This window comes from Myzus persicae, unplaced genomic scaffold, assembly GCF_001856785.1.
Source record: "Myzus persicae strain clone G006 unplaced genomic scaffold, MPER_G0061.0, whole genome shotgun sequence".
Lineage (NCBI taxonomy): Eukaryota > Metazoa > Arthropoda > Insecta > Hemiptera > Aphididae > Myzus > Myzus persicae.
In genome coordinates this window covers 240,993-259,868 of record NW_019101460.1, presented here as the reverse complement: position 1 = coordinate 259,868, position 18,876 = coordinate 240,993, and the positions used below count along the sequence as shown (strand labels likewise).

General features: G+C 30.4%; 1 protein-coding gene across 2 annotated transcripts; it reads left to right on the top strand.

Annotated features, from left to right (window-relative positions):
- Positions 1 to 2,734: 2,734 nt before the first annotated feature.
- Positions 2,735 to 17,004, top strand: LOC111029152 (glutamate receptor ionotropic, kainate 1). Of its 2 annotated transcripts, none has more exons than XM_022308027.1 (18): positions 2,735 to 2,961; positions 8,013 to 8,168; positions 8,266 to 8,450; positions 8,604 to 8,767; positions 9,478 to 9,619; positions 9,881 to 9,991; positions 12,327 to 12,350; positions 12,447 to 12,599; positions 12,704 to 12,922; positions 13,398 to 13,604; positions 13,793 to 13,877; positions 14,385 to 14,523; positions 15,151 to 15,288; positions 15,970 to 16,168; positions 16,242 to 16,473; positions 16,559 to 16,674; positions 16,740 to 16,895; positions 16,971 to 17,004. In XM_022308027.1, the coding sequence occupies exons 1-18, from the start codon at positions 2,886 to 2,888 to the stop codon at positions 17,001 to 17,003; spliced, it is 2,535 nt and encodes an 844-aa protein (XP_022163719.1). In that variant the 5' UTR covers positions 2,735 to 2,885; the 3' UTR covers position 17,004. The 2 variants fall into 2 exon arrangements, with proteins under 2 accessions (XP_022163719.1, XP_022163718.1); XM_022308026.1 differs by lacking the exon at positions 15,151 to 15,288 and adding an exon at positions 15,558 to 15,698 and having other exon boundaries at positions 2,736 to 2,961.
- The last annotated feature ends 1,872 nt before the right edge of the window (positions 17,005 to 18,876 follow it).

The following is an 18,876-nucleotide window of genomic DNA, read 5'->3' as shown; positions in this document are numbered from 1 at the left end:
CAATATCAATTAACATTAATATTACGAGTTATTATATGTTTCAATAATAAATAATCTACTAATACAATACAATATTATCCTCCCAGTTCTCCTATTACAGACAACAATAGAGTATTTATACCACCTTTACTATACCTATAGGTACACATCATTGCAGATCATCACGTTTTGTTACCTAAAATGTTTTAAATATTTTAATACCTTTATTGTTTAGTGCTAATTTATCACTTTGGATTAAAATTAGCACATTAGGATATTAGGTATAGGTACTATTATTCAATAATAATGATACTCAAAACTTAAATTTAAAAATATTTTTACACCCAAACAAAATTACCCATCCACCTACATTATTCGTGACACCAATGGGCCCTTGTGCCACCAAGTTGAAGCTATGTCACTGCCTAGTGCCTACTTCATATAATAATAATATTAAGTATTTTTCAACAACAAAAACGAATGACAATAATAAACAAATAAACACTTGCGAGTGTGTCTAGGAGCACCTCAATTGTGTATTATTTTACAGCTATGTATACACGAGTGACCGAATAGTAGCTAGCTACTCGGATCGATTATAATCCGGTATAGCGCAGTTGCTTGGCAACCGACCGGAGGAGGGCCCTATATATATATATGTATACATATAAATAAAACGCGAATTCGTTTTCAGAAAACACTCTGAGGCTGGTCTCCGAATTCAAACGATCGTAAACCAGATCGTAAATCGCGCGCTTTCCTGCAAGATTATTCGTCCACACGTAATAAATAAATCTTGTGGGTCACAGGACTAGAGGGAAATTTTTTTTTATTACTATTACAATATTATATATAAACCTTCTGCAGAGGGGTGGAGTATTTGGTCCAGTATTCTACAACGACTAACAGCCCAAACCCAGAAACCCATTTATATCGGCCTTTGTATCTATTGATTTTACAAAGATGTATTTTCTCTATCAGCAATCAAAACCTATGTTAGGTAGTATATAGGTATTCACTACTCATACGTTTTGTGAAACCTCTGAATGTATTTCCGCCTTTCCTTCAATAATGCAATTATAATAATCTGATTTTTGGAATTTTTAAATATGTCTGTGTATACTTAAAGTTCATATTTTCAAATTGTTGTATTTTTGTTGTTATTTAAATAAAAACCTTCATTTTTTTACTGTGAATTAATTGAACGATCATTTTTTAAAAATATTTTGACGTATCAGATTCAAAATTCTAACGTTTCATTTCGTTACAGTAGTAATTAAAAATAATTTTACAAAAATATAAACAAGATGTAATATTGGAACTAGTATTTATTATACTTGGACTTTTTCTACAAATTATTAACGTTGATAGATAGGTAATTATCTCTAGTATATTTAAATCACCCTTTCAAATCCATTACCATGGCTATATTATATAGTATTATCCTTAGTATATAAAGTAAAATAATTCAAAAATCACTCGTTCAAATTTTGATTCTGATACTTCAACATTTTCAGAAAAATTATTTTTGAAAACCTAGAAGTATATATCTTTACATGATATGGCTTTACAATATATTTTAAAATACCAGAAATCGGATTTTAAATAACTGAAATGTTGAAGAAAATAAAGGGGGTGATCGTGGGTGGTGAATCACTCTTATATGTACAGATTCTAAACTGGACAATAGCCAATAAGCCTAATTTAACTAAAAATGTTTTCATTAAATCTGAAGTCCGCATTGGTGAATATTTTTATCGAACATTTTATCACATAACTATTATCATTTATGATGGATACATTAAAACATGGACGATGTATATGTGAGTGTGTGACTTATTGTTTAATTTATAATATGCCCATTTACCTGCCATTGTATGTTATAAGTCATAACATTAAAACCATACACTTATCATATTATTTTTTATTTTCCAATGGCTCAAAAGTTGATGTTGTTAACTGCTTGGTGTTTAAAATACGTTTGTTAGAAATATCGTCAAATATTCAGCGTCCTCGCGAGGCTCAGGGGACACATGACGTATCAAATCGGCATGTTGTGCTGTTGGTAGCACAACAGCATATATGGCTACTTCATTTCTTTGGGTCATTAATATTTTTTTACCGTGTAAAATGTACAGGGCATGATAGTGTTGATTCGTTAAATTCGGGCAAGCGAATAAAAGGAGTAGGAATAATACACTATGCCATATACAATATACATAGCATTATAGTGTGTATACGATATGACAAAATAATAATCTACCGACGTATAACCGTATGGGTAACTCGAAAAAGGAAAATTGTATATAATTTGTCCTAAAATCGTGCACTGTGATCGCATGAGTTGAACGGAAACAATAAAATCGGAAGGAAATAATGTCGATGGTCGGGTATATTAGGTATAAATGAGTGACAATAATATTATATTTATGCGTCTATATTATAGTGTTAACTGTTTATATATTATTATTATATTATGTGCAGATAAAGTCAACGATGATTAACCGTCACGTGATTGTTCTGCGTGTACAATAAGTATATGCGCTTGTCGTCGCATCCGCCGCAGAAGTGCGGTTGGGGTTGAGTACGTTTTCAAAAAGTAATAAAACGGATGAAAAATGAAAAAGAAAACCATAGTGGTGGCTGCGACTTCGGCGCACAGCCTCCGGTCGTACCCGATCATATTACGATCCGGCGCGCATGTGGGTTGCGGGGCGCCAAAACGAACGATGCGAGAAACGGAATTTCTTTTTCGCCATTCAGTGGACCACTCGACGGGCACTTGTCCGGTGGTCGTGGATGAGCTTATGTAGACATATATATATATATATATATATATTTGATGCTGTGTAGAACGATATTTTGTGTTTAATCACTTGCTCGCTGTCCAAACACGACCAGAAAATATGAAGTTGAAAATCGTCGTTTGGATTATACACTTTGCGAGCCGCGTAACTGCTCTACCCGATACGATCAGAATCGGTAAGCGAAGGGCAAACCTATAATATTATAATATATTATACCTATAAAATTATTATGGGTACTCTTTTTTAAAATATATACCATGTACCTATCACTTTAAAGTGTTATATTCATTATTTCAGAAAACACTAAAGTGTTTGAAAATATTTCTTTTACATAATTTTAAGTCGTTTCGAAACAACATTTTTGGATAAACGTTATATTTTTATAAAGTCTTTACTTTTTTGAATGAGAATTTATATTTTTAATTTTAAGTTCTGAAGTAAAATATTATTCGGAGTATTTCGACTTGTCAAAGTAAAATGTTGGACAATTCGTTTAGTAGCAGTAGTTAGAAGTCTAGGTTTAGAGTAGTGAACTAACATTTCACGGGGTACCCCTGTACAATCCACTCCACTCATCAAAACTTTAAATACTTATAAATCATAAATTACTCTTAAAAAAAATCGATTTTTATGTATTGAAGTTCTCTGATTTGGAATAAGGAATTAAACATGCATGTTGTTAGTTGGTATATAAAAAAAAAAAAATAATGATAATGATAAACCATAAACACAGTAAAAATTATAGTTTTTTGAACGACTTAATATTTAAAAACCTAAAGAATTATTTTCAGAATTATTAATAGTTTTTGAAATAATGAATGTCTTACTTTAAATGGATCACATGGTACATACTATATTCTGTATACAAAACATCTGCATGCTCTTATCTTAAATTATAATCATTCAAATATTGTGATTGTATGTGTTTTTTCTCGAAAGTGTTTTTTTGTACGAATCGATGTATAATAGTTGTTTAAGTAAAAATATATATAAATATATATATGTATATATATATATAGTTTTTATTGTTACCTATTTGGAAATATTGTAAAGAGAAAACTACTAACCAGTAACTACCAAAGAAAAATTTTACTTGCTTCGCTAAAAAAAAATTGAATGATTGAACTTAGAACTAAAATATTATAATATGAAACTATAGCAGTAGAGAACAATGTAAGTCACCTTCGGTTGTGACTCATGAGAACAGAATATGAAAATGTGAAAACAATAATTTTGTTAGTATTTTTATTTTGCTAGCAATCTTATATTATTTTATCAATATTTTGACTGGTCAACATCGTTTAACAACTATTTCTCAATATTTAAAGTTATAAGCCACAATCATAAAACTTTCTATTACATGTAATATATATATGTATATATAAATAATCAATCATGCGACCAGGTACCTACTTCTTAACTATGATTTTACATATTTTAGTTTCGAAAAACCAAGATAACAGATTACATACCTTGTAACTGTAAATCAGTAACTTGAAAGTTGAAAGAGTTGTTAGGAACAAGGAGTAATATGTAGCGAGTTTAGAAGGCTGGATAAAGAGTTATTGTAATAGATATTCATATATTATACTTTCTTAAAAAAATTAAAATCATAAGCTTCTAGCTGTGGTATCATTGCCTGAATAGTTAGCCCCAGAAATTATCCCAACGATTAAAAAATTTGTTAATATTTTGGAAATAGTTGAAAACTGGTTTTTAGAATTTACATATTAATATTTTTTATTTGAATGAATTTTATTATATAAGATTACTGTGGCTGTCGTGGGGGCTCGTGAAGTATTCTTTCTCCCTCCTTTATGGTTTTTAATAATTGTCATACGCTTTTTTAATTACATAATTTTTTGCCCATATTCTAAAATCTAATTTTCAAAACATTGACACATTTTATGAATCCATCGGGTAATGTCGGAGAACCAACATATAGAATAGATATATTTTTGAGTACATTTAGAGATTTTGGCTATGACTTCAAAATATTTACCATAAAGATTATAGGTAATAGTTTTATACTACAATACATAATATAAGTTTAAATTAACCAAGTTCAGACTTGGCTGCCAAGGTATAATCATTTTGTTTAAAAATAATAAAAATAATAATTGATATTATTAATAGTTTTGGTTAAACACGTACACAATATAGATTATACATGGTATGAAAAAATTTCAAAAATAAAATTGTGTAAACAAAAGTATGACTAAATAAGACGTGTAACCGTGGGGTAGGGGTGGTACTGACATAAAAATAGACGACTGCAAGCGAGTTGTGTCACAAACTCACAAATATTGAAATGTATCCCTAGAGTTATTCAAAGTTCAGGACTACAGGAGTTGTGTTTGACAAATTTTAAAGAGATTAAATTTAAATCGAGAAATTTGTCCATTACAATATTATTCATCATACATATTTTACACAAAACATGAGTATAAATAATGTTGTTTCGTCGTACAAAAATAAGAAAATCGTATGTGTTGTAATAGCACTCGGGGATGCGGAGAAACTTCTTCACATAGGTTATGAAAAGAAAGCGGGTTAGGCAGGCGCGTTTTTTATTTGTGGGCCGAAGGCCGAATTTCTAGGGTGGTTAGAGGCCCCCATGTATGTATACTTTTTTGCTTGTTTGTGATGTTGTTTGGTGAATAAACGATACGGGTTCGGGTGGCAGTATTGTTCCCACCCGTTCCCGGTTTCAGAAGGAAAAAAAAAAAAAAGAAAAAAAAAAGGTTATGAAAAGAAGGTTCATGGTATCATGAAGGCATCATGGTAAATTATTAAGTTTGTAATGGAAGAATAAAAAAATAAAATTTTCAATTCAAATTAATTCATTACTACACTATACAAAGACAAGCTTTTTCTCCTGCCTGACCGTTCGCCCAGTTCACCGGCTACGACATATTTACTGCGTTAGAAGGACAACGGTGACCGGTCAGCAAAATCCGATAATCTGATTGGACTCGAGTAACGCTTTTTGGTCGCAAGAACGACCGTGCCCATGAATCCTATTACTCTACCACGCCTAAAAAAGTTCACATCAAAAATATTTATATGTTATTCTTTATTCTGAAAATGTTCTAATACTCAAGTTAACCTAATCTAGCAAAATTAAATTGTTACATTTGTCTATGCACGAGACAGCAATTTAAATGAAACCATTTTTATAAACTCAAATTGCGAAATTTGTATATTCTTATATGCTTCATTTTTTTACTGAGAAATAAATATTTTTTAAGAGATGTGTTTTCCTTGATAATTTTCTTGTACTTATAATTTTAATATAAACATCCATTTACAAATTCTTTATGACTTCAATAAATTGAAATATATTTTAAATGGCTTAAATTGAACATAGAAATAAATTTCAAGTGAAATGCTTCATAACAATCAATTGGGCACAATATTAAATCAGACGATTCTGTCCTTACACGGTAAGAAAATAAGGCTTAATCATGACAATTAATTAAGTTAAAAATGTTAGACCTTCGGAATTATTTGAATCATCACATACATATCAGATTAAAAACAAATGAATTTTCTACTTCATCTGGGTTCAGGACCGGATCTGTTGGCTTTCGGTGGGCCGCTTAAAGTTTGGGCAGGTTGTGTGAGTGTGGGTGAACATAAATTCATGTTTAAATACGATTAGCCACCTGTAAGCTCGTAACAATTTTAGACGTAATTTTGGGCCAGTGAATATGTAAAACTATGAGAAAGTCTTGATGAGCTGATACAAATCAATCTGGGTTGAGAAATGACAAACCAAAAATGTATTTTAAAAATATGCTTATTTCTTAGGATTGATACTTACATTTTGAGGATAAACAGAGTTCTTGAATTTTTCACTACCAACTCTGACCGGGATGGAAGCGGCAGCCTTTATTTTTTGTTGTAGGCCACACATCAGTGATAGCAGCATGAATTGCTATTTCAAAAAATAATGGTATAAATGTATAATATGATATTATATACCTAGTGCTCGTAGTGTTCATTTTTAATATTGTAATTGTGAACATTTAATAATGAAAAATTGGGGTACTCTTAAATGTTTCATCAATGAACCTCATTTCTGATTTATCCAATAATTCTAAGTATGAAAAATAGGGAAAATCTTATAATATTGTTTTGAAAATCGTTAGCAAGTATCACATTTCCCTTCCGTTAAATATTATTTGTAGATTTTCAATAACCTATATCATGTACATGGTACATCTAAAATATATTTCGATAGCTTTGGTAAAATATGAGTTCAAGTTTGGTACTGGTACATACAAATTACAAATGTATTATTACGAATACGAGAAACGTCGTTAATGTTTCTTCAAGTCTTTCTGATGCACCTCGTTGTTAATTAATCTAGGTACGTGATTAATAGGTATACTTTATACACATTTCACACACATTATCTGCAGATTTTATTTTTAAAATATTACTTATTTTCTCATTACTGTCTATCTGAACAAGCATATCACGTTTTCGTGATCACGATTAATTATGAGTTTAATTATTTTAGTAAGATTATTAATTTAAAAAAAGACATATAATTATATAACAGCGCAGTTTACCTATAATAGGAATAGTTGGTTATCTTATATTATAGTTGATAGTACACCTTATCTCCGAGATAATAATTATAAGTAGAATCGACTTTTATTCAGTAAAAGTTTTTAAAAATATATGTGAGTTAGATTTGTATACTATTATAATGGACAAATTTATTTCTCAATTTGAATTTATCAGCACACAACTTGTGTAAACTTACTAAAACGATTTTTATAAATTGAAATCGAGAAATTTCGTAGGGACAAAATTGGCTAACTGTGAAATAGACGACTTCTTGCACTTCATGGAAAATCCCTTAATCATATAGTGATCACTGATCTTCCACTCTTGAAAACAATAATTACTACTGCTAAAAAATCTAGGTGATATATGAATAATCTCATAATTTTTTTTATCACTGTGTTCAATCATCTAAACTTAATATTTAGATATTTTTACAATTTCAATAATGAACTTAAAAAACAAAACTGCATAGCAAATATTATTATTGCTTAATATTTAAACATACCTACGTGTAAAGTTTAGGTGTAATTATTTACAATTCCTTTTATAATTTTAGTATTTTACAGATCTGAATTTTTAATGTATTTCATATTATATGATATAATCTGAGAATCATACTAAATAATTATCTATTATTATTTTCAGGGGGTTTGTTTCATCCAAATGACATTAACCAAGAAAATGTGTTCAAACACGCCATCCACGATGTCAACGCCAATCGGCACATACTTAGTAGGTCTAACCTCTCAGGCCAGGTAGAAAAAGTATCGCCTCAAGACAGTTTCCATGCTTCCAAAAGAGGTTATATACCTGTTACTAATGATATAAAATACACCAATAGCTATTATAAAAAAATGTATTTGCTCAATATCATCAATTTTTATCCTAACCGTTGCAGTGTGCAGTCTACTTCGGCTCGGCGTCGCCGCAGTTTTTGGCCCTCAGTCAGCCCAGATATCCAGTCACGTCCAGTCCATTTGTGACACTATGGAAATACCACATTTGGAAACGCGGTGGGACTACAAGCTGAGGCGCGAGAGCTGCTTGGTAAATCTCTATCCGCATCCGACCGTATTGTCTAAGGTAACGTATATATATTATATAAATATATATATATATATTATAATTTATAATATATAATATCTTTATTATTGTACATGGTACATGTATACATAATATTATGTATGGTTCATGTCGTGTACGACATTCATTTCGACGTATTTTTTTCGTATACAGGCGTACCTGGATTTGGTAAAAAAATTGGGCTGGAAGTCGTTCACGATAATATACGAGAGCAACGAAGGTCTGGTGAGGTTGCAAGAGCTGTTGAAAGCCAGGAACGGCGCACTCTCGGCTTACCCGATCACAATCCGCCAGTTGGGCTCCGGCCGAGATCACAGGTGAACATTATAAAGACTAGTGGCGTATTTTAGGTGTGAGCTGGTTAGGACGAAAGGGTATGGCGCCAGGAGATACTTTTTATGTGTTTTTTGTTTCAATTCTAATAAATTATAATTATAAATATTATTTACAAGTATAAGTATAAGTACTATCATGATATTATCCCTAGAAAACATATTAGATCATTAGTTATTTATATATCTATATTATTAAGTCTAACTAGGATCTACATGTGCCATTTTTTGGTAAATTTGTAGATCAATGTAATTCACTTTATACAGAAAGAAACATCTATCTAATATAGATACTTATTAATTTTATGTTCAGTATAGAAGATTTACAACTAACAAAATAGCATGATGATTCACGATGGTCATTTATAAAAAGCTTGTATACAAATGTTAGTTGAATACAATTGTTATAAAATATTTTTTCCCTATATCCTCATAATAAGCAAAGCTTATTTTTTAATCATAAAAAAATAATTTTGATTTTAATGAAATAAATTAGAGCAGGGACGCGGAATTGTTGGATTTATTTTAATACAAGTTGTTTGTTTTACATTCCGTGTCATCAAATGTATATAATATTAAGTTATAAAATATAACAGCGTGTCATCCCTCCCGGCGCTCACTTACTGGTTTATATTATTATTATATATTGAATCAAATATTGACTGAAAAAAACGATTGACTCTGTTCACGCGCAGGCCACTGTTGAAGCAGATAAAAAATTCGGCAGAATCGCACGTCGTACTAGACTGTTCAACCGAAAAAATATATGACGTGCTGAAACAAGCCCAACAAATCGGAATGATGAGCGACTATCACAGCTATCTGATCACGTCGCTGGTGAATTACCCCGCGATTAATCGCCTGTCGACTATAATATAATATACATGATGGTTCTTTCATCGTAAATCAAGAAATTTCTTAGAAAATACAAGGGATTTCAAACTTTACATTTTGAGAACAAATATTGATCTTCTCAAGTGTTTAGAAAATGCCTTGTAAAAATTGCTTAAGATAACACCTGGTTTACGATAAAAGGATTATTATCTATTCTGAAATTAATGTATCCTGCATGTTATGACGAGCAACTCAAATTTTTAGGACCTTCATACGATCGATCTGGATGAATTTAAATACGGCGGTACAAACATCACAGGTTTCCGGTTAGTCAATCCCGATACACCAGTAGTGCAAAAAGTGCTGAAACAATGGGTGAGTCGAGTGCTTTGTCGGCTTATCGATAAGCATAATACAATAAATTCTAGATCTATATAACAATATTTACCTACCTATATCCTAATTGCAGTTTTAGTTAAAATAATAAATAAAACGAATTAACTTACTCCCTATAAGTATCAAGTATATTCCAATCGATTTTAATGTAATATATTAAGAACAATGAACATATTTTGTTTTTCTTGTAATGACTTATATCGATCAATATACATTTGTATACCTTGAACAATAGGCTGATAACAAATTAATTGGTCTCCGAGTTCTCACTTGATTGGTTCTTATATTGTATTCATTCACCCGTGAGCCAAGTTTGAAGTTCTTAAGATTGTTGTTAAAGTGGTTTAACTTAAGATTTACATTTTTTGAAGCAATTATTCACGATAAAAATCACATAAACAATCCGTATAAATTAAATAAAAAATAAATAGGCACTTCATAATTCACATAATACGACTACATCGGATAGTATTACCTATACATAGTTAATTTGTAATTATTATTATGTATCTGAATATAAATTGAATTCTCTATTAATAATTAATACGGCTTCTGAAATATTTTAGGAAAAACCGTTTTTGAAAATTGTGTAGGTAGATAATTATAAATTTGATGACATTGGAAAATATTTAGGACTCAACCATACAGTTATTATGGGTTTTCTTTGATATTCGACAAATATTTTTGAAACTGTGTTTCCAAAAGTTAAATCGTTTGGAATTGGATTGTAAAGTGTAACCCACTCGTGTTTGTTTAAAAGCACGAAAAGTATAATAAATGAGCAAAAATGATTTTTTAATAAATAAAAGTATTTATAGTTATAAACTATTGCAATAGTCCATAATATTTCTACACATAGTATTATTATCATATAAATATTATTCGTCGTATACATTCATACGTTATACGTATAGGATTCGAGCGATTGATAATAACTAATAAGTATAATTTATCCGCAGCTTTTGTTGCAAATAAACACACATAGGTATTTGAAATTTTGAAATCGGTATCGATCAAAGGAAATTTCTATATTATAATATTTTATGTTATTGAGTCTCGCAAATATACTTATTCATAAAATACAATAGTGTATAGAGTTTTCCGAGAATACTTAACTTGTTATGCTATTCAGCCGCTATATTCTCAATATGTATTCAAAAAAAAAAAAAACCTGAGAAAAGAAACATATTATAATTTGTGAAGTATTTTTCATTTTATACTATAATACAGTTAGTTCTGCCATATGGCACCATCACAGGCTGACAAAGTTTTTGTATAAGCATAATGTATTTATTTTTATACAATTTATAATGTATTGGTACTTTTGCTGTCAATTGCGTTGAATTGCTTTCATTAATGCACCGTTTCCATAATAGAATGCTCGCCATTATTCGTTAGTAATAATAATAATCATTTTACGATTAAATATTTAACAGTTTGTCTGTAGTTCTATACTAAGTACGAGGAACCTTATACATTATTGTATATATTGGGTGAGTCATTTAATGTAAGATTCTCATTTTATAAAAATAACTATTAATGTTATTGAAAAATATATTTTGCATAATTTAAAGAGGTTAAAAACAAAATTTCTCTAAAGAGTTTTTTTTATCATTTCTGTTTTTTACTTTTTTTATGACAACTTTCATTTTTAATTTCGTATGCAAAGCAGAATATTTTTTGTAATACTTAGAATTTTGATATTATATAATCTTTTAATTTTAGACTTTTGGAATTTCGTGATTTATAGTTATTTAAATTTCATAGTTTAGATGACTGGCGTAGAGTGGTAAGGATTAACTTACCTACTCATCAAAATTTCTGTATATACTCCTCTTATCTGAACTTTAAAATACTCATAACTAATAAACTACTTGTCTAAAATTGGATTTTTATAGATAGAAATACTCCAAATAATATTCTGATTCAGGATATGAAATGTATGTTGTCATTCTAAAAAGTAAAAACTTAAAAAATATAATTTTTGTAACAACTTAATATTATGTAAAAGAAATATTTTCAAAAACTTAAGTATAAAGTTTCTAACTTTGAATGGCTCACTCCATATATATTATCTGTACATTGAACAGGCTGTAATTATACTGGTTGACGATTGATCCAAATGTTGGCAATTCTATACAAAAAACTGTCGCTTTAGTTAATGGGTTTTTTGATTTACTCACAAGTAAAAACGTTCACCAAAAATTACATTATTCAAAGTAAACCTATTTGCACACGTCACACAGTACATACCTAATATATATGGTATTCATATTCATCATATTGTTATGTTTTTGATTCTATATTGTTGCAGGGAGAAAATTTCACCGTCATGTCGGTAAGAAAAACGAACGGCCGTATATAAATGTGTATTATGCGTATTACGGTGTACTGCAATATTTATACCTTAACTACATAACATTTGTCTGTTTAGACGGAAACTGCTTTAATTTACGATGCCGTCCATCTATTCGCTAGGGCACTCCACGACCTGGACAGCAGCCAAAAGATTGATATAAAACCATTGAGTTGCGACGCTTCTGATACATGGTCCCATGGATATAGTTTAATAAATTATATGAAAATAGTAATGCCAAAAATACGAAATATTGTGTTAAATATGATCGAGTAATAAATAATATGTACGTTTGTTGTATGTTTTATTATTTTGTCGTCATCGTCATCATGTAGGTAGAAATAAGTGGTCTGACCGGCGTCATAAAGTTCGACAACCAAGGATTTAGGACGGACTTCGAATTGGATGTGGTTGAAGTGAACAAAGAGGGACTGTCTAAGATCGGCACTTGGAACTCCAGTCAAGGGATAAACTTCACTAGGTCTTTTGTCGAAGCGTACTCTAGCATCGTCGACAATCTGCACAACAAGACGCTGGTCGTCACTTTGATCCTGGCTAGTGTTTCTATATGATATATATTAGGGATGGATGAAACTTTAGTTTGTATGAACTCGAACTTGATTTTGTTCCCAAACGAAAAACTGTTTGAACATAAATTTAAATCTTATTCAAACATTTTGGAACTTTAAAAAATGTAACCATAACCAATTTTAAAATAGAATAGTATTAAATATTGTTTACACTTAAAAAAATTCAAATAAATCTGAAACCATACTCTATTACTTCTAACTTAATTAAGCGTTTGAACTATATATATACAAATAATTAGATTTTTTATTGAAGGTCAATCTGTTATAATTTCTTAAAATTCTATATTAATGAATGAAGAGTTCGAGAAACCTCCCTTAGCTTATAATATATATACTGATAAAGTGATAACTATACCTTGCACCAGAACGTCAAGTTTACCGGAGCATAATAAGTTTATACATAATATTATAAGTCGTTTATTATTTGTATATTATGCAGAGTTCGCCGTATACAATGCGCCGCGAATCCAGTCAAAAATTAGTGGGCAACGATCAATTTGAAGGATACGCGATCGACTTGATATACGAGATATCGAAATTGTTGGGCTTTAACTATACGTTGAAACTCGTGCCAGATGGCCGTTACGGCTCTTACAACGAGGATACCAAGGAATGGGACGGGATGATGGGAGAGCTTTTGCAGCAGGTTTGTCTTGTTTGAATATTAAAAATGATCGATTTTACTGAGCACAGTTATAATATATGATTTTACATTCTACAACAATCATCATTTTATTAAAATATTATTAATCTTATATTAGTTTTGTATTAAAATATATAAATTAAATAATAATGTACATATTATATATCACTATTACCTATAAAATGTTTCAGAGAGCGGATTTAGTGGTGGCTGATCTAACTATTACCTACGACCGTGAACAAGCCGTCGATTTTACTATGCCATTTATGAACCTCGGTAAGTGTTTTCTTTTGCATTTCAATACCCCGTGAACGACGTTGTAAAATGTAGTGCCGGAGCAGGACTGTAGGAGTCTCCAAACTTCTGCCCGTCGACAAGTTTTTTCAGTCTTGCTAACTGAGAATCATCCAAAAATGAATACATATTCATATAAATATCTCGCTTATTATTTTTATATTTTTTTTATGAATCATAATTTACATATTATTGTTTCACATTCAAAATTCAACATAATTACAGTAATTTATTATTTAAGTACGTTTAAAATACACTATACACAAATGTATCTTCACACCTCTCATTTTATAATCAACGGCGTGCTTATTGCATTTTTATGAAACTAAAAATTTGTAAGTGCGATCATTTAGGTTTTGGCCTTTAAAGTAGTTTTTTTATTTGTCCCTTGAGTAAAAATGTTTGGAGACACCTTAGCAGTGCAATGACTTCGACTATAAATGCACACACATATTATTGATCAGAATTTTATTCTTGAAACAATCGCAGGTATAAGTATTCTGTACCGGAAACCAATAAAACAACCACCGAACCTATTTTCGTTTTTGTCTCCTCTGTCGTTGGACGTGTGGATATACATGGCCACGGCGTACCTCGGCGTATCGGTTCTTCTCTACATATTAGCCAGGTATAATGCATGTAGTACATTTTCATTTTTATTATTAATGTCATCAGAATAATATATAGAGGTCCATTTTGGACTGGAACACAGTATGCATAATATAAGTTAGTCGCGTTGCCAGGATTTCTGAAGAGGGGGGGGGGGAATAAAAAACTTTATATAAATTAAATTTATATTGTAGTTTGCACTTCAGATAACTTTTATAATTTATTATATTATATGCTCAAATATACAATATTAAATGTAGCCTACTGAAAATAATAACATTTTTAACAACTTTGTATTTACATATTACATCCATTTATTACAAACAACTATTTCGCCTAAATCAGGTGCTTATATATTATATTATTAGGTATTATGTTCAAGCTCAATCTAAACTTTCATTCTTCTAGGGAAATTTTTTTTGTAAAAGCGGTTTTTTTATCTACATCATCATATTGGTCATACAATTGATGGGAAGGCCCAATGTATATTTGCTCCCCACCCCTTAGCTACGCTACTTATAATTTTAATAGTATGTTATAAGTTAAAATGTCAATATTAATTTAATATGTATACCTACTGCAACTATAATAATAGTTATAAATGTGCAATTTATAAAATGTGAAATGTGATTTTGATGGACAAAAGATTCACCCCTTACGAATGGTACAACCCCCATCCGTGTAACCCAGATCCGGATAACCTAGAAAATCAGTTCTCCCTCATGAACTGTATGTGGTTTGCGTTCGGGTCTTTGATGCAACAGGGCTGCGATATACTTCCCAAGTAAGAAAACGTCGAACGGAGTACCTGTGTATATGATACATTGACATATATATATATACACAGATACTGCACCGTCACATATGTATTTTTATATTGTATTGGACGCAACGCTGTTGGCGCATAGGTAGGATTAGCAACCGTAAACACACGTCGTTATTATTACTCACGTATACGTACGATACATGCATACGTATAATGTAATATATGTATACACACGAATCTATATTATATTAAATAGCTCCTGTAGTGTTTGCATGTTTTGTGTTTAGGTTTAGTCCGTACGAATGGGAAAATCCACATCCTTGCAACTCCGAAGCTCCAGATGTTTTTGAAAACAAGTTTTCCTTGAACAATTCACTGTGGTTTACGATCGGCTCTCTGATGCAACAAGGATCTGATATGGCTCCTAAGTAAGTATTTTATGTTCGCATGCAAACGTACCCAGCTAGCTCCTTCGTCGTGGCTCAGAGGGCCGATCTCCACTGCATTTATCATTGCATTTTTATACCTTACTCTTATTCTTTTTGTATTCACCCATGTCCATTGTCCAGTAGTAGTCAACAAGTGTTTATCGGTTTATTATTACTGCACGGCTTTTCGTTGGTCCAAAAAATAAAAAATAAACTATTATTATAAACAAATTATAATATTTTTTACACTCATCGTACCATTTAATCGCAGGGCCGTTTCCACCAGAATAGTGGCCGGTATGTGGTGGTTTTTTACTTTAATCATGATCTCGTCGTACACTGCTAACTTGGCGGCGTTTTTAACTGTGGAAAGAATGGACTCGCCGATCGAAAGCGCCGAAGACTTAGCTAAACAGACGAAAATAAAATACGGTGCACTTCGAGGTGGTTCAACTGCTGGATTTTTCAGAGTAATATTTTTTGTAACAAAAATTGGTGGACGTATTGAAATTTATTGATTATATGTATATTTTTAATTTTAAGGATTCAAATTTCATTACTTACCAAAGGATGTGGTCGTTTATGGAATCGTCACGACCAAGCGTATTCATGGCGTCTAATAACGAAGGAGTAGAAAGAGTTGTAAAGGGAAAAGGAAACTATGCCTTTTTAATGGAATCCACTAGCATTGAGTACGTGATCGAGAGAAATTGCGAGCTCACTCAAGTCGGAGGACTTTTGGATTCAAAAGGTTACGGAATAGCAATGCCCCCGAGTAAGTATTTATTGACCGGTCATATTATGTCAGTCTATAAATAGTATAAATTTAAATTATTTATTTTTGTGTATTTTCTTGTTAGATTCTCCATATAGAACAGCGATTAGCGGAGCGGTGTTAAAACTTCAGGAAATCGGTAAACTACATAAGCTAAAAACAAAATGGTGGAAAGAAAAAAGAGGTGGTGGAGCTTGTCGGGTAATTAGATGAAAAACTAAATGTTAGAATTTTATATTAGAATTAAATTTAATCTTTTACTATAGGACGACACTTCAAAGTCCAATAGCGCAGCCAATGAATTGGGCCTGGCTAACGTGGGTGGCGTGTTTGTAGTGCTAATGGGTGGAATGGGTGTAGCTTGTGTAGTTGCCGTATTCGAATTCGTATGGAAGTCCAGAAAAATAGCAGTCGAAGAGAGGGTAAGGAATAATTAAACGCTCAAAAAATACGAAGGTACCTAACTATAAATTGCATATTTTTGTCTTTCATTTCAGATCATTAAATACCATACAAAGTATAGGAAATGAGCAATAAAATTTTGTTAAGTTCAGGATTCCTACACTCGACTATAATATTTAAACATTAACATGTCAAATGTATTAATGTTTATTATATAGTCGATTATTTTTTTTTATGTATGTCAATGTATTTGTTTATGATTTGAGCAATTTATCATAGACATTTATTACATTGTACCTACTTTAAGTTGCACAATCGAGTAGTAATACACCAACAGTCGGACAATAGTTTCAACTATAAATATATAAATAGCTGATATTATTAAAAACCCTCGATGTTAAAATATGGCCTATAATTTTTTATTGTTTAAAAAAAAATGTTTTTTATATTCAAGTTTTAAAATTTTACATCTGACTATTTTTTAAAAGTCTTATAATATAACTGACGGTTCTGTAATTATATTTATTTCTATTGAAAAGGTTTATATTGCAATAAATACATTCCAATTTTGTAACGCGTACCTATTATATAATGTTATATAAATATAAATAATATATCTTATATATAGTACCTAGGCTTTGAAATCCTGCGTTATTCTCGATTATGATTTATAATGTTATTGTATATGTTATTTGTACTGGGTAATGTATACTCCAATAAAATTATCATCAAAATAAAAAAAAAACAGTAAAAATGTGTTTTTAAAATTTTTTATTGTTTGATTTGACTTGAATAAATTTGATATTTAGTGACTGGTGATAATTTAAGTTATTGAAACCGACTGTTTTAAAAGTAACCAAGCAGCTATCAATTCCAATCTAAATAACAAACCAATATCAAATACCAATACTTATTCCCATTTTAAATACTAACACCAAATATGAAATAGCAATTACCACCACACACTAAAACCAAATACCGATTGGTGTTAAAATCAGACATTTTATGAATTTGTACCTTTAAAATAAAATTTAAAGGTTTGTGATTTTAGTAAATTTTGTGAAAATTTGAAAATTTGACACTTAAAAGTGTGTCACTAAGTAATATTATCTATATTTCTAAATTGGGGTATGAACTACTTTTATTATATGTTCAAGTTTTTTTTTCTCTAAAACGAAAAATAAGACAAATATTTTGAAAATTATTTCATTTCTAGTAACTGTTAAAAGTGTTGATAGACCAACTGGCAAAATGTATATTTGGTCGACATTTCAAATCTACAATAGTTCATTTTTCAGACACAGCAAAAAAACAAAATTCATTTTGTCAACAAATTATTGTATCATGAAAATGTCCTTACTTCCATAACTTTTTCTTGTTTTTCAGGATTACATTTAAAAGTATTGTATTTTGAATACTACCCAGATCCAATTTACTACCAGAAACAATCCTATTCATTTTATTTTTTATTTATTGCCTAAGTTTGAAATGTCTCAAAATGATATTGTTAATATAAGTTTGATATAATATTTGTTTGAAATTGAAAATGTATTACTTCATTAGTGTATTTGAACAATGTCATATCTATTGATTTTCGTTTGAAATCGTTTACGTTTACTTCATTATATTTCTTTGGAAGCTGTATGAATTGAACACAACCCAAAAGAAAATGATCAAACGAAGAAATGGAATTAAGACTATGAGCCATGAGGTAATTGACATATTTCTGGAGTTTTAAATATCAGTACCCATTTTAAAATCAAAAGTTGAAAATGTTTTAACAAATAAGGGAGGCAGATATCAATGGCACAATTAAAAAACAATAACATGAATTATACAAAAGTATGAAATATGTTGAGAAGGACCATTTCAAATCTGTATTTTATATTTGACCAAAAAACCCCGAATAACTATGCAAAAACGTTTGCAGTTCACGTTTAACTGGGTTTAAGGAGGTGTAATTTTTCTGGCATTTAATTTGTCCTGGATCAGTTAGTTGTT

Coding starts and splice junctions, on each gene's coding strand:
- LOC111029152 (XM_022308026.1), top strand. CDS start 2,886: ATGAAGTTGAAAATCGTCGTTTGGATTATACACTTTGCGAGCCGCGTA. Junction 8,169..8,265: donor TTTCCATGCTTCCAAAAGAG/GTTATATACCTG, acceptor TAACCGTTGCAG/TGTGCAGTCTACTTCGGCTC. Junction 9,620..9,880: donor GCTATCTGATCACGTCGCTG/GTGAATTACCCC, acceptor TCAAATTTTTAG/GACCTTCATACGATCGATCT.